Source organism: Bufo bufo, chromosome 11, assembly GCF_905171765.1.
Source record: "Bufo bufo chromosome 11, aBufBuf1.1, whole genome shotgun sequence".
Lineage (NCBI taxonomy): Eukaryota > Metazoa > Chordata > Amphibia > Anura > Bufonidae > Bufo > Bufo bufo.
In genome coordinates this window covers 96062404-96079130 of record NC_053399.1, presented here as the reverse complement: position 1 = coordinate 96079130, position 16727 = coordinate 96062404, and the positions used below count along the sequence as shown (strand labels likewise).

At 37.3% G+C, this 16727-nt stretch overlaps 1 protein-coding gene across 7 annotated transcripts in view; it reads left to right on the top strand.

The window, feature by feature from the left end:
• The window catches only part of TNFAIP8L2 (TNF alpha induced protein 8 like 2), a 29012-nt gene extending 12478 nt beyond the window's left edge, over positions 1 to 16534 (top strand). For all 7 annotated transcript variants that reach the window (XM_040411461.1, XM_040411460.1, XM_040411458.1 and 4 more), the window contains one exon: positions 15177 to 16534. In XM_040411461.1, the coding sequence (XP_040267395.1) occupies positions 15180 to 15740 (561 nt within the window). In that variant the 5' untranslated portion in view covers positions 15177 to 15179 and the 3' untranslated portion in view covers positions 15741 to 16534. The remainder of the gene's footprint in view (positions 1 to 15176) is intronic.
• The last annotated feature ends 193 nt before the right edge of the window (positions 16535 to 16727 follow it).

Below are 16727 nucleotides of genomic sequence, written 5' to 3'. Positions count from 1 at the left end.
GTATTATAGTAGTTATATTCTTGTACATAGGAGGCAGTATTATAGTATTTATATTCTTGTACATAGGAGCAGTATTATAGTAGTTATATTCTTGTACATAGGAGCAGTATTATAGTAGTTATATTCTTGTACATAGGAGCAGTATTATAGTAGTTATATTCATGTACATAGGAGGCAGTATTATAGTAGTTATATTCTTGTACATAGGAGCAGTATTATAGTAGTTATATTCCTGTACATAGGAGCAGTATTATAGTAGTTATATTCTTGTACATAGGAGCAGTATTATAGTAGTTATATTCTTGTACATAGGAGGCAGTATTATAGTAGTTATATTCTTGTACATAGGAGGCAGTATTATAGTAGTTATATTCTTGTACATAGGAGCAGTATTATAGTAGTTATATTCTTGTACATAGGAGCAGTATTATAGTAGTTATATTCTTGTACATAGGAGCAGTATTATAGTAGTTATATTCTTGTACATAGGAGCAGTATTATAGTAGTTATATTATTGTACATAGGAGCAGTATTATAGTAGTTATATTATTGTACATAGGAGCAGTATTATAGTAGTTATATTCTTGTACATAGGAGCAGTATTATAGTAGTTATATTCCTGTACATAGGAGCAGTATTATAGTAGTTATATTCTTGTACATAGGAGGCAGTATTATAGTAGTTATATTCTTGTACATAGGAGGCAGTATTATAGTAGTTATATTCTTGTACATAGGAGGCAGTATTATAGTAGTTATATTCTTGTACATAGGAGCAGTATTATAGTAGTTATATTATTGTACATAGGAGCAGTATTATAGTAGTTATATTCTTGTACATAGGAGCAGTATTATAGTAGGTATATTCTTGTACATAGGAGCAGTAGTATAGTAGTTATATTCTTGTACATAGGAGGCAGTATTATAGTAGTTATATTCTTGTACATAGGAGGCAGTATTATAGTAGTTATATTCTTGTACATAGGAGGCAGTATTATAGTAGTTATATTCTTGTACATAGGAGCAGTATTATAGTAGTTATATTCTTGTACATAGGAGCAGTATTATTGTAGTTATATTCTTGTACATAGGAGCAGTATTATAGTAGTTATATTCTTGTACATAGGAGCAGTATTATAGTAGTTATATTATTGTACATAGGAGCAGTATTATAGTAGTTATATTCTTGTACATAGGAGCAGTATTATAGTAGTTATATTCTTGTACATAGGAGCAGTATTATAGTAGGTATATTCTTGTACATAGGAGCAGTAGTATAGTAGTTATATTCTTGTACATAGGAGGCAGTATTATAGTAGTTATATTCTTGTACATAGGAGCAGTATTATAGTAGTTATATTCCTGTACATAGGAGCAGTATTATAGTAGTTATATTCTTGTACATAGGAGCAGTATTATAGTAGTTATATTCTTGTACACAGGAGCAGTATTATAGTAGTTATATTCTTGTACATAGGAGGCAGTATTATAGTAGTTATATTCTTGTACATAGGAGCAGTATTATAGTAGTTATATTCTTGTACATAGGAGCAGTATTATAGTAGTTATATTCCTGTACATAGGAGCAGTATTATAGTAGTTATATTCTTCTACATAGGAGGCAGTATTATAGTAGTTATATTCTTGTACATAGGAGGCAGTATTATAGTAGTTATATTCTTGTACATAGGAGGCAGTATTATAGTAGTTATATTCTTGTACATAGGAGGCAGTATTATAGTAGTTATATTCTTGTACATAGGAGCAGTATTATAGTAGTTATATTCTTGTACATAGGAGCAGTATTATAGTAGTTATATTCTTGTACATAGGAGCAGTATTATAGTAGTTATATTCTTGTACATAGGAGGCAGTATTATAGTAGTTATATTATTGTACATAGGAGCAGTATTATAGTAGTTATATTCTTGTACATAGGAGCAGTATTATAGTAGGTATATTCTTGTACATAGGAGCAGTAGTATAGTAGTTATATTCTTGTACATAGGAGGCAGTATTATAGTAGTTATATTCTTGTACATAGGAGGCAGTATTATAGTAGTTATATTCTTGTACATAGGAGGCAGTATTATAGTAGTTATATTCTTGTACATAGGAGCAGTATTATAGTAGTTATATTATTGTACATAGGAGCAGTATTATAGTAGTTATATTCTTGTACATAGGAGCAGTATTATAGTAGGTATATTCTTGTACATAGGAGCAGTATTATAGTAGTTATAGTCTTGTACATAGGAGCAGTATTATAGTAGTTATATTCTTGTACATAGGAGGCAGTATTATAGTAGTTATATTCTTGTACATAGGAGCAGTATTATAGTAGTTATATTCATGTACATAGGAGCAGTATTATAGTAGTTATATTCCTGTACATAGGAGCAGTATTATAGTAGTTATATTCTTGTACATAGGAGCAGTATTATAGTAGTTATATTCTTGTACATAGGAGCAGTATTATAGTAGTTATATTCCTGTATATAGGAGCAGTATTATAGTAGTTATATTCTTGTACATAGGAGCAGTATTATAGTAGTTATATTCTTGTACACAGGAGCAGTATTATAGTAGTTATATTCTTGTACATAGGAGGCAGTATTATAGTAGTTATATTCTTGTACATAGGAGCAGTATTATAGTAGTTATATTCTTGTACATAGGAGCAGTATTATAGTAGTTATATTCTTGTACATAGGAGCAGTATTATAGTAGTTATATTCCTGTACATAGGAGCAGTATTATAGTAGTTATATTCTTCTACATAGGAGGCAGTATTATAGTAGTTATATTCTTGTACATAGGAGGCAGTATTATAGTAGTTATATTCTTGTACATAGGAGGCAGTATTATAGTAGTTATATTCTTGTACATAGGAGCAGTATTATAGTAGTTATATTCTTGTACATAGGAGCAGTATTATAGTAGTTATATTCTTGTACATAGGAGCAGTATTATAGTAGTTATATTCTTGTACATAGGAGCAGTATTATAGTAGTTATATTCTTGTACATAGGAGGCAGTATTATAGTAGTTATATTCTTGTACATAGGAGCAGTATTATAGTAGTTATATTCTTGTACATAGGAGGCAGTATTATACAGGGAGTGCAGAATTATTAGGCAAGTTGTATTTTTGAGGATTAATTTTATTATTGAACAACAACCATGTTCTCAATGAACCCAAAAAACTCATTAATATCAAAGCTGAATATTTTTGGAAGTAGTTTTTAGTTTGTTTTTAGTTTTAGCTATTTTAGGGGGATATCTGTGTGTGCAGGTGACTATTACTGTGCATAATTATTAGGCAAATTAACAAAAAACAAATATATACCCATCTCAATTATTTATTTTTACCAGTGAAACCAATATAACATCTCAACATTCACAAATATACATTTCTGACATTCAAAAACAAAACAAAAACAAATCAGTGACCAATATAGCCACCTTTCTTTGCAAGGACACCCAAAAGCCTGCCATCCATGGATTCTATCAGTGTTTTGATCTGTTCACCATCAACATTGCGTGCAGCAGCAACCACAGCCTCCCAGACACTGTTCAGAGAGGTGTACTGTTTTCCCTCCTTGTAAATCTCACATTTGATGATGGACCACAGGTTCTCAATGGGGTTCAGATCAGGTGAACAAGGAGGCCATGTCATTAGATTTTCTTCTTTTATACCCTTTCTTGCCAGCCACGCTGTGGAGTACTTGGACGCGTGTGATGGAGCATTGTCCTGCATGAAAATCATGTTTTTCTTGAAGGATGCAGACTTCTTCCTGTACCACTGCTTGAAGAAGGTGTCTTCCAGAAACTGGCAGTAGGACTGGGAGTTGAGCTTGACTCCATCCTCAACCCGAAAAGGCCCCACAAGCTCATCTTTGATGATACCAGCCCAAACCAGTACTCCACCTCCACCTTGCTAGCGTCTGAGTCGGACTGGAGCTCTCTGCCCTTTACCAATCCAGCCACGGGCCCATCCATCTGGCCCATCAAGACTCACTCTCATTTCATCAGTCCATAAAACCTTAGAAAAATCAGTCTTGAGATATTTCTTGGCCCAGTCTTGACGTTTCAGCTTGTGTGTCTTGTTCAGTGGTGGTCGTCTTTCAGCCTTTCTTACCTTGGCCATGTCTCTGAGTATTGCACACCTTGTGCTTTTGGGCACTCCAGTGATGTTGCAGCTCTGAAATATGGCCAAACTGGTGGCAAGTGGCATCTTGGCAGCTGCACGCTTGACTTTTCTCAGTTCATGGGCAGTTATTTTGCGCCTTGGTTTTTCCACACGCTTCTTGCGACCCTGTTGACTATTTTGAATGAAACGCTTGATTGTTCGATGATCACGCTTCAGAAGCTTTGCAATTTTAAGAGTGCTGCATCCCTCTGCAAGATATCTCACTATTTTGGACTTTTCTGAGCCTGTCAAGTCCTTCTTTTGACCCATTTTGCCAAAGGAAAGGAAGTTGCCTAATAATTATGCACACCTAATATAGGGTGTTGATGTCATTAGACCACACCCCTTCTCATTACAGAGATGCACATCACCTAATATGCTTAATTGGTAGTAGGCTTTCGAGCCTATACAGCTTGGAGTAAGACAACATGCATAAAGAGGATGATGTGGTCAAAATACTCATTTGCCTAATAATTCTGCACGCAGTGTAGTAGTTATATTCTTGTACATAGGAGCAGTATTATAGTAGTTATATTCTTGTACATAGGAGCAGTATTATAGTAGTTATATTCTTGTACATAGGAGGCAGTATTATAGTAGTTATATTCCTGTACATAGGAGCAGTATTATAGTAGTTATATTCTTGTACATAGGAGCAGTATTATAGTAGTTATATTCTTGTACATAGGAGCAGTATTATAGTAGTTATATTCTTGTACATAGGAGCAGTATTATAGTAGTTATATTCTTGTACATAGGAGCAGTATTATAGTAGTTATATTCTTGTACATAGGAGCAGTATTATAGTAGTTATATTCTTGTACATAGGAGCAGTATTATAGTAGTTATATTCTTGTACATAGGAGCAGTATTATAGTAGTTATATTCTTATACATAGGAGCAGTATTATAGTAGTTATATTCTTGTACATAGGAGCAGTATTATAGTAGTTATATTCTTGTACATAGGAGCAGTATTATAGTAGTTATATTCTTGTACATAGGAGCAGTATTATAGTCGTTATATTCTTGTACATAGGAGGCAGTATTATAGTAGTTATATTCTTGTACATAGGAGCAGTATTATAGTAGTTATATTCTTGTACATAGGAGGCAGTATTATAGTAGTTATATTCTTGTACATAGGAGCAGTATTATAGTAGTTATATTCTTGTACATAGGAGCAGTATTATAGTAGTTATATTCTTATACATAGGAGCAGTATTATAGTAGTTATATTCTTGTACATAGGAGCAGTATTATAGTAGTTATATTCTTGTACATAGGAGCAGTATTATAGTAGTTATATTCTTGTACATAGGAGCAGTATTATAGTCGTTATATTCTTGTACATAGGAGGCAGTATTATAGTAGTTATATTCTTGTACATAGGAGCAGTATTATAGTAGTTATATTCTTGTACATAGGAGGCAGTATTATAGTAGTTATATTCTTGTACATAGGAGCAGTATTATAGTAGTTATAGTCTTGTACATAGGAGCAGTATTATAGTAGTTATATTCTTGTACATAGGAGCAGTATTATAGTCGTTATATTCTTGTACATAGGAGGCAGTATTATAGTAGTTATATTCTTGTACATAGGAGCAGTATTATAGTCGTTATATTCTTGTACATAGGAGGCAGTATTATAGTAGTTATATTCTTGTACATAGGAGCAGTATTATAGTAGTTATAGTCTTGTACATAGGAGCAGTATTATAGTAGTTATATTCTTGTACATAGGAGCAGTATTATAGTAGTTATATTCTTGTACATAGGAGGCAGTATTATAGTAGTTATATTCTTGTACATAGGAGGCAGTATTATAGTAGTTATATTCTTGTACATAGGAGCAGTATTATAGTAGTTATATTCTTGTACATAGGAGCAGTATTATAGTAGTTATATTCTTGTACATAGGAGCAGTATTATAGTAGTTATATTCTTGTACATAGGAGCAGTATTATAGTAGTTATATTCTTGTACATAGGAGGCAGTATTATAGTAGTTATATTCCTGTACATAGGAGCAGTATTATAGTAGTTATATTCTTGTACATAGGAGCAGTATTATAGTAGTTATATTCTTGTACATAGGAGCAGTATTATAGTAGTTATATTCTTGTACATAGGAGGCAGTATTATAGTAGTTATATTCTTGTACATAGGAGGCAGTATTATAGTAGTTATATTCTTGTACATAGGAGCAGTATTATAGTAGTTATATTCTTGTACATAAGAGCAGTATTATAGTAGTTATATTCTTGTACATAGGAGCAGTATTATAGTAGTTATATTCTTGTACATAGGAGCAGTATTATAGTAGTTATATTCTTGTACATAGGAGCAGTATTATAGTAGTTATATTCTTGTACATAGGAGCAGTATTATAGTAGTTATATTCTTGTACATAGGAGCAGTATTATAGTAGATATATTCTTGTACATAGGAGGCAGTATTATAGTAGTTAAATTCTTGTACATAGGAGGCAGTATTACAGTAGTTATATTCTTGTACATAGGAGGCAGTATTATAGTAGTTATATTCTTGTACATAGGAGCAGTATTATAGTAGTTATATTCTTGTACATAGGAGCAGTATTATAGTAGTTATATTCTTGTACATAGGAGCAGTATTATAGTAGTTATATTCTTGTACATAGGAGGCAGTATTATAGTAGTTATATTCTTGTACATAGGAGGCAGTATTATAGTAGTTATATTCTTGTACATAGGAGCAGTATTATAGTAGTTATATTCTTGTACATAGGAGGCAGTATTATAGTAGTTATATTCTTGTACATAGGAGCAGTATTACAGTAGTTATATTCTTGTACATAGGAGGCAGTATTATAGTAGTTATATTCTTGTACATAGGAGCAGTATTATAGTAGTTATATTCTTGTACATAGGAGCAATATTATAGTAGTTATAGTCTTGTACATAGGAGCAGTATTATACTAGTTATAGTCTTGTACATAGGAGCAGTATTATAGTAGTTATAGTCTTGTACATAGGAGCAGTATTATAGTAGTTATATTCTTGTACATAGGAGCAGTATTATAGTAGTTATATTCTTTTTTTTTTTTTTTTTTTTTTTTATAAATATTTTATTGTTATAATACAAAAATTTAAATCCATATTACATACTTGATATTATAAATTCCATAGATCCGCCAATTCTGATCTGTAAACATAATTGACAATAATTTCATGCAGATATCCATAATATGTCAGTATTTGAAAATCAAAGGGAGGTCTCCTACTGGGGAGGGTGACAGGGCTCACCCGACATCCTAGGCTTGATAATGCAAGTGGAAAAAGCAACCCACTTAGCCCAGGTTCTCCATTCGCTACAGGGATAGGGGGCCCGAAATCCAGACAGCCGCCCGGCAGCGAGCGCCGCTCGCGCACGCCCTCCCCCAGACACGGGCAAGTACGAGCGGAAGGACTGGCACTCATGTGGCCGATCGCTTTATGCTCACATGCTGCCTAAAGGCGAGCTTGCAGCGATCTTTAATCGCAGGCATTTGATAAAGCAAAAACCAGAGAGGGGAGTCCAGCAGTCTTTTACCACAGTGGTAGAAACCCACTCGTATATTTTACTGCCTCATCCCCATATGATTAAGTCAGCTATCGGTTGCATGGTTCACCATACTTTGCGTTTATTCGCATTGATATTTCATGCGACAGAGAACTCGAACCGAGTGTCACTCAGCAATTAAAAAGGATATAAGCAAAAAACAAAGCCAGATACCTGCTCTGTCTCTTAAAATGAGCACATAGTAGCGCGCCCACCGCGTGTGTCATCTCCCTGCCCGCAATCGAGCCCCATGTCTGACGGGAAGAGCCGTATCCCGAGCCGCGCCCGATATCCGGGCACCTCCAGACCTCGAGCCACGGTCCCCTACCCATGTACCGCTCGATATTATACCTGGATAAAAATTTTTTTACCATTATTTAATACCGGGAAGTCCCCCCTCTTTCAGTCCTGGAGACCCTCCCATGCTTCCAATATACCTCCACATTCTTAATCAATATAATACATACAGAAAAGCCGGACAGCTAGAATTTTCCCCAACTCACCCCATAAACCCACCCCCCCCCCCCACCTTGCAGGGAAAAAAAAAAAAAAAAAAAAAAAAAAAAAAAAGAAAAAGGGATCATAATTAATTAGTCGTATCCCAATCTTTCCATAAGCTATTCCACTTTAAGTAGGATCCTCTTTTTTTGTACAGGATCTTCTCGTAACTTTTCACTTTCTCTACCAAGCCCAGCCAGTTATTACAGTCTGGGGCGGAAGAACAAAACCAGGATCTAGAAATCAGGAGCCTAGCTAAGAACATCACCTTAGTCAACAAATGGCTTTTTATGGGTTGATAATTAACCTCAGATAAATCTCCCAGGACCCATATCCTGGGAGACAAGGGAACCACAATTCTAAGTTTACTCGCCAGGTTCTTTTGGACCATGCTCCAATAACTACTCACCATTGGGCAGTCCCAGAACAGATGTAGATGATCTGCCTCGGGCTCGCCACAACGGGGGCAGTCAGAGGAAGCCCTGAGTCCTCTTCTATATAACCATATGGGTGTTACATAAATTTTGTGCAAAATATTAAATTGTACAACAGTGTGGTTAAAATTATGTGAAACCAATTTTAAACTTTCCCCTATATTCTCCCAGTTAGGAGGGCCTGCCTCTTAGTAGTTATATTCTTGTATATAGGAGCAGTATTATAGTAGTTATATTCTTGTACATAGGAACAGTATTATAGTAGTTATATTCTTGAACATAGGAGCAGTATTATAGTAGTTATAGTCTTGTACATAGGAGGCAGTATTATAGTAGTTATATTCTTGTGCATAGGAGGCAGTATTATAGTAGTTATATTCTTGTACATAGGAGCAGTATTATAGTAGTTATATACTTGTACATAGGAGCAGTATTATAGTAGTTATATTCCTGTACATAGGAGCAGTATTATAGTAGTTATATTCTTGTACATAGGAGCAGTATTATAGTAGTTATATTCTTGTACATAGGAGCAGTATTGTAGTAGTTATATTCTTGTACATAGCAGGCAGTATTATAGTAGTTATATTCTTGTACATTGGAGCAGTATTATTGTAGTTATATTCTTGTACATAGGAGGCAGTATTATAGTAGTTATATTCTTGTACATAGGAGCAGTATTATAGTAGTTATATTCTTGTACATAGGAGCAGTATTATAGTAGTTATAGTCTTGTACATAGGAGCAGTATTATAGTAGTTATATTCTTGTTCATAGGAGCAGTATTATAGTAGTTATATTCTTGTACATAGGAGGCAGTATTATAGTAGTTATATTCTTGTACATAGGAGCAGTATTATAGTAGTTATATTCTTGTACATAGGAGGCAGTATTATAGTAGTTATATTCTTGTTCATAGGAGCAGTATTATAGTAGTTATATTCTTGTACATAGGAGCAGTATTATAGTAGTTATATTCTTGTACATAGGAGGCAGTATTATAGTAGTTATATTCTTGTACATAGGAGCAGTATTATAGTAGTTATATTCTTGTACATAGGAGCAGTATTATAGTAGTTATATTCTTGTACATAGGAGCAGTATTATAGTAGTTATATTCTTGTACATAGGAGCAGTATTATAGTAGTTATATTCTTGTACATAGGAGCAGTATTATAGTAGTTATATTCTTGTACATAGGAGGCAGTATTATAGTAGTTATATTCTTGTACATAGGAGCAGTATTATAGTAGTTATATTCTTGTACATAGGAGCAGTATTATAGTAGTTATATTCTTGTACATAGGAGCAGTATTATAGTAGTTATATTCTTGTACATAGGAGAAGTATTATAGTAGTTATATTCTTGTACATAGGAGCAGTATTATAGTAGTTATATTCTTGTACATAGGAGCAGTATTATAGTAGTTATATTCTTGTACATAGGAGCAGTATTATAGTAGTTATATTCTTGTACATAGGAGCAGTATTATAGGAGTTATATTCTTGTACATAGGAGCAGTATTATAGGAGTTATATTCTTGTACATAGGAGCAGTATTATAGTAGTTATATTCTTGTACATAGGAGCAGTATTATAGTAGTTATATTCTTGTACATAGGAGCAGTATTATAGTAGTTATATTCTTGTACATAGGAGCAGTATTATAGTAGTTATATTCTTGTACATAGGAGCAGTATTATAGTAGTTATATTCTTGTACATAGGAGCAGTGTTATAGTAGTTATATTCTTGTACATAAGAGGCAGTATTATAGTAGTTATATTCTTGTACATAGGAGCAGTATTATAGTAATTATATTATTATACATAGGGGAAGTATTATAGTAGGTATTGTCTAGAGCACGGGTGCCAGAGGTGGCACTCAGAGCCATCTCTGTGGGCACCTGCACCCTGGAAAAAGTCTATGATGTACCAATATGCCTTAGACTTTTTCTGCCATTCACCAGCACAGGGAGCGCATTGAATGTAGATAGGCTATTATAGCTAAATGATAAAGTATGTGGAAGATATACTAATTTGATATTCAGGTTACATTGCCTTTTGGCACTTTGCAATAAATAAGTGGGTTTTGGGTTGCAGTTTGGGCACTCGGTCTGTAAACGGTTCGCCATCACTGGTCTACAGTATACTGATGTTTAGATATACTTATCTTTTGTCAGTTAGGTACAATCTCTGCTCTGGGATCAGATATTTTCAATGAAAGCTTCCATTATCTCAATTTATGGACAACTGTCTACTATTCTTGGTGAAGCTGTTATCTCATATATTGGTCTCATGACTTATCCCCTCTACGGAAGTGGTGACCTTCGTGTAACGGATTCAGCTTTCTATAGATTGGTAGTGTTACATTTAACTATTAATGTCTCTCATGGTTGTCAATGTATTGTGAAAATATTTTCGATACGTAATTACGTATTATAGAGACAGCCCTTTGAAAAAGTGGAGGTAGATCAGGTTGGTCCTCCATGGTTTATATGGCCGGCAGTAATGGCCTGTAACCCCACCAGGGTTCCAATTTCCCCAGAGGATTGCCACAGTTTAAGACTGCTTCCGATAAATCACTTTTCTGGTAAATTATATATGGTGGGGGTCTACTAGCTTGTATATCGGCCATGGGAACTTGGTTGTTCCACCTCTGTTCCCCACATAGACATGGAAAATCATGGATGGTTTCTTTGTATATAAGTCAATGGAAGCAGCCAACAGGTAGCCCATATCTAAGAATTGGCAGGGATTATTTTATATCCAAAATATATTAGGCAGAGCACCCCTTTAAATTAAAGGGAGTTTTTTTTCTTGGGACAAACCCCTTTAGATTAGGACATATGTATGAAGCCATCCGAAAACTGAACTAGTGAGCCCAGTCCTATCCATCCGCTGCCACCTAAAGTGCCCGTTTTGAAGAAAAAGTGAATCCGAGGTCTCCATGTTTAATAGTCAGAGCTGTGGGGAAGTGTCATGTGACTTCTCTCTGCTCTGTTGATTGGTTGAGAGAACTCTCAGAGGAGAGTCTATTTTGACAGTCCGCTAGGGGGGCACCACTGCGTCCTGGAGGCTAAAGGAAAGGATTCATGTCCCTTTAAGAACTTTAGGCTCTTTATATACTTCACGTCCTTAAAGGGCTACTCCACCGGCCCCACAGATTAACTGCATGGACTCAGAATAAACTATAGCATTCCCCTAGGTAGATGGGACCTACAGCTCTGTTCATCCAAATCCTCCTGATTCATGTACAGATTGCCAGTGAAGGCTGACCTACATAGACAGAGCCTGCAGGAGAGCGCACAGGAGAGTATACAACAACAGTAAAATGGTAGGTCATTAAGAGTCTAAGAAAAGCTGGGTGACAACCTTAAAGGGGTTGTACACAATTTATTTTTTAATTTTTTTAATGTCCCCCCAACACCCACAAGGGTCCCAGGTCCTAAGTACTGCATTTCTAGTCCCCGCCTGTAAATTTCCTGTGTGGATGGTTTCACGCACACGCTGCTGCAGCCAATAACTGGCCTCAGCAGTTACATGTCCCCAAGCAGGAACCAGTGCTAGAACTGAGCGTCGGGGAGCTGGTCTGGCAGGATGGGATGGAATAAAAAAAAAATGTAAATTATGGACAATTCCTTTAATTACTACAATAATGGTAATTATCAGCAGTCGCTCAGGAGCGGTTTGGTCGAGGGGCTCGTTATAATGTCATCGGCTTTAACTGGTTAATTTCTCCCTCACAGATTTTTTTTCTGAATGTTTCTAAAAGAACATAAACAGGATTATTTCTTAAGACGAGCGAAGGCATCTTCCCCTGCCCCAGGAAGGAGAAGGGATCAGCCGCAGCGGGGGAAAGACTCCATGTCCCCAAAATATTTACCGCCGTTAAGCCTTGTATCCTTTTCTGGGAAAGCTGGGTGACAACTGCTAAAGGGCAGATTGGCCTTGTCATAAAAGCTGGGGCCGTTCGGGACTCTAGAAAAGCCGGGTGATCTGTAAGGAGGACCACAGAGTCCTGAATACGACAGCAGTGGTGACACCTAAGTGGTTCTATTCTAGAAAATCATGGTGGCCTAAAAAAAAAATCATCCCAGCTTTCCCAGGAACAACCCTAATATTAAGAGTGCAGGGTATAAGGGGTTAATTGGACATTTACGAAAGAAGAATTAGATCTTGCTTGCGTAGTCTTTTTGGCTGCTTCTTCTCAGGGCATATGACACGCGGCGGGGGAGGGGGTTGTTACTTGCGACGGCGGGTGAGTCTGGTTGGAAATCTGATGCGTGGTGACCATAACCGCGCAGGGCGCCTGATAACAATGAGCGGAGATTTATTTATTTTCGGTTGCTCCTGGTGAAGTGTCAGACATAATGGGTCGTTGTTTGCACAGCTCCTTCTATCCTAATTAAACAGGAAGTACTTCCTGCATCCTGCGGAGCGCGGCTCATCCACGCCAAAGGCACGGCGCACACGGCAAATAAAGTCTGCAGATAAGAGGAAGAACTGAAGAACGCAGCCTCCAGCTATTTATTACTGGCGCTATGAAGAATATTGCTTACATAACAATTGCCCAATACAAGGGGGGGGGAGGCGTGACTGGGGGAACTTACTATACGTTTTTCTAAGCCTATGCAACCTTTGATGGCCCCTGAAGAGAGTTAGATACTTAGATAGACATTATTACTAGGAGATCATAGGGTGGAACTATGGAGTCGTGGATCTACAATGATAGACTACAAAAAAAAAAAAAGTATTGGGTTGCTCCTCCTGGCAATGTCATGCAGGACCACGTCATCAGGCCAGAAATATTTAGTTCAACAAAAATGAAGCTGGGATTGGGACCAACCATCCGTCCAATGGGCATGGAGACCTCTTGATTGTCAGGATAAAGAAGGTTTGAGCTAATGGATTCCAACATGCCCAATCCTCCAGTTTTCTAGCACCATAGGTGTCTGGCAATGACTTATTTCCTTTCCACCTACTGAAAACATGTGCAGGCTCAGCCAAACTGAGTATGCATGTGTACGGTGAGTGGGGAGGAATAGCTGTCAGCCGAAAAAGTATTTGGCCAACAGCTATCTAAAATATATGGCCAACCTTAAGGTAACAATATGAGGTGATGTAAAATTTTCAAATTTCTAATTTTCGAAAATTAAAATGTTCTACAAAAATTTTGGGCCAAGAAACTTCTTCTATTCCTGAGAAGTCAGAAATTACCTTTGTTTCCTAGACAAGTCTCTCAAGACGCACACCACTATCTAACCACTTACTGTACCTACTGAGAATGTATAAGTATGGGTATACTCAACACTCCCAAAAGTGCGAAGTTGATGGGTCAAAATTCTTCCCTTGATAAATCTCTCAACAATGATAACACTATCTGACCACATACTCTATCTTCTGAGGCTTGTAGTCTAAGTGTATCTGTACGTGGCATCATTCCCGAGAGTGAGAAGTTGATGGGTCAAAGTCACCTTTGTTCCCTTGAGAAGTCTCTCAACATGAACACCACAATACTAACCACCTACTGTGTCTTCAAAGATTAAACCTGTAGATGGTTGGCTAAATCATCACTAAAAAGGGTTCGTAGAAACACAAGTTAGCGATGATCTGCTTGTGTAAAGATGCAGCTCATTCCTCATTGAACGAGCAAATGTTAGTGATGGCATTAGCGATCGCTCCTCCCCATACTGTGGAGGAGATCGCTGCATGTAATAGCAGCCGTCTACTTCACTGACGAGCAGATGGAAGGAAGCGTTCCTTCCCGCCAATCGTCAGCCTCATCTGCAGGTCTAATACAGGTCAAAACTTGTAGTCTGAGTGTATCTGCACATGTAAGGTCAATGTTAGTACTGCTGACTGATAGGAGTGTGAAACTAGGTCCAAATCTGACCAGGGTCTTCTAACCATATCCATAAAGGCTTATATTCAGAAGCCAAAAATATGCTGGCAGTCCATCTTGATATCTGTATTATATTATCTCCAGATAAAAAACACAAAAATGGTTCTAATTATCTCCAGCATTAAAGGGGTTATCCAAGGCAATAAACTGCCCCCCCCCCCCCGCCCATACGCCGGCTCCTCACATTGAATATACTTACCCCGCTCCCCGCGCCGCTCCTGGTCCCCACACCACCACTGCTGCTTCTCCCTGTGCATGGATAAAAACATCTGGTGTCGGGGGGAGCAGCCAATGGTAGGTGGGGACAGGGAAGAGCCTCCCTAGCATCGCGGGTGACGCTAGGGAGGCTCGTCCCTGTTCCCACATACCATTGGCTGCTCCTTCCGATATTGGATCTTTTCATCTGTGCACGGGGAGAAGTAGGAATGTAAATATTTTGAGCTTTGTATGAGGGAATTCTTGGTTTGAGCCCAAGGATCATGATACCTTCTCAACAACCAAAAAAAACTGTCTAGAATGGAGTAACATTGTTTTCATACATACAATTTATTTGTGTCTTCTCATTGCAGACCATGGAGACCTTCAGTTCCAAAGATCTTGCCCTTCAGGCACAAAAGAAAATCTTGAGTCGCATGGCCAGTAAGTCCATGGTCAACATGTTCATTGACGAGACAAGTAGTGAAGTCCTAGACGAACTGTACAGAGTATCCAAAGAGTATACTAAAAACAAATCAGAGTCACAAAAAGTAATCAAAAACTTGATCAAAATTGCTGTGAAAATTGGCGTACTATATCGTCACAACCGTTTCAGCCACGAGGAACTTGGCCTAGCTGAAGATTTCAAGAACAAGCTACACAATGGAGCAATGACAGCCATTAGTTTCTATGAAGTAGAATTTACTTACGAGAAGGGGGTGCTGCCTCAAATCCTCACTGAATGCAAAAACTTGCTCCTTCGTCTTGTTGACAAACACCTGACCCCAAAGTCCCATGGCCGCATTCAACATGTGTTCAACCACTTTGCAAACCAGGAAATGCTCAGTCAACTATATGACCCCAAGGGGTCTATGAGGCCCCATTTACAGAAGATTTGTCATGGAATGAACAAATTGATTGATGATGGAAAACTGTGAGGGATGTTGGACTCGAAATGGAAATTGTGCAGGTTGTTGAACTCCACTTGGAGCCTAAAAAAAAACATAAACCAGGATTTAGTCCCGAAGGGTATCAACCTCAGGAGCTGTGAACTGGTGTTTGAGATAAATGAAAGGATTCCCATTTGATGTCAAAACCTAAAGACAACAAAAGTGGCACAATAGGGACACATTTGTGTTCTACTGCTTATGGTGGATGTTCCAAAAACTTGGTCTTCAAAAAGCCACCTTTGAAAGGATGGGCTGTTTTTCATCGTATCTCAGTCCAAAGAAGTTGCTAACTCTCAAAGGACTAGTTCCACCCTTGCCGTAAGAGTTCTCCGGTGGTGATGACCGGTATCACTCTATGGTTTTTGAGGGGCTCCATGCCAGCATGAGCTCACACATTTGTTCCACCTACACTTGAACTTTTGTCTACGTCTAAGTGTTTACATCATAGGAACATGCCTGGAAAATATATTCATGTTGCATGTTCTGTGACTTTCAAGTATTTGGTACACATAAGGCTTCTTTGTTGTTTTAAGAATTACAGAGACTAAAGACAGCTCTGAACAAAAATTTAGGTGCAATGATTGATGTGATGGCAGGGCCTACAACCCCGCCCTGGGGTCTCATGATTGTTCCTGGGCAAATTAATGTTTACAGACTCTTGGAAAATTTTCTCTTACTTGTACATCGGAAATAAATATATAATGTTAAGTGAACAGGGGCAAATTGGCCATAGACCTTACAGGGAATTTTCCCGGTGGGCCGATGCCCAGGGGGCCGCCTGAGCCCTCCTCATGGCCGGCCAGTGGAAGTTTTTGGGGATGTTTTTTGTGCAGCTGGCAGTATTTTGTGATGGACTGTGGTATTTGGCTCTTTTGGGGTGGTATAATGTGCCACGATATGGTATGCCCTGCCTTCCATCAATTTGGACCCGACTACAAATTGGGGCCACTCTTAATATTTTTTCCAGAGCCACTT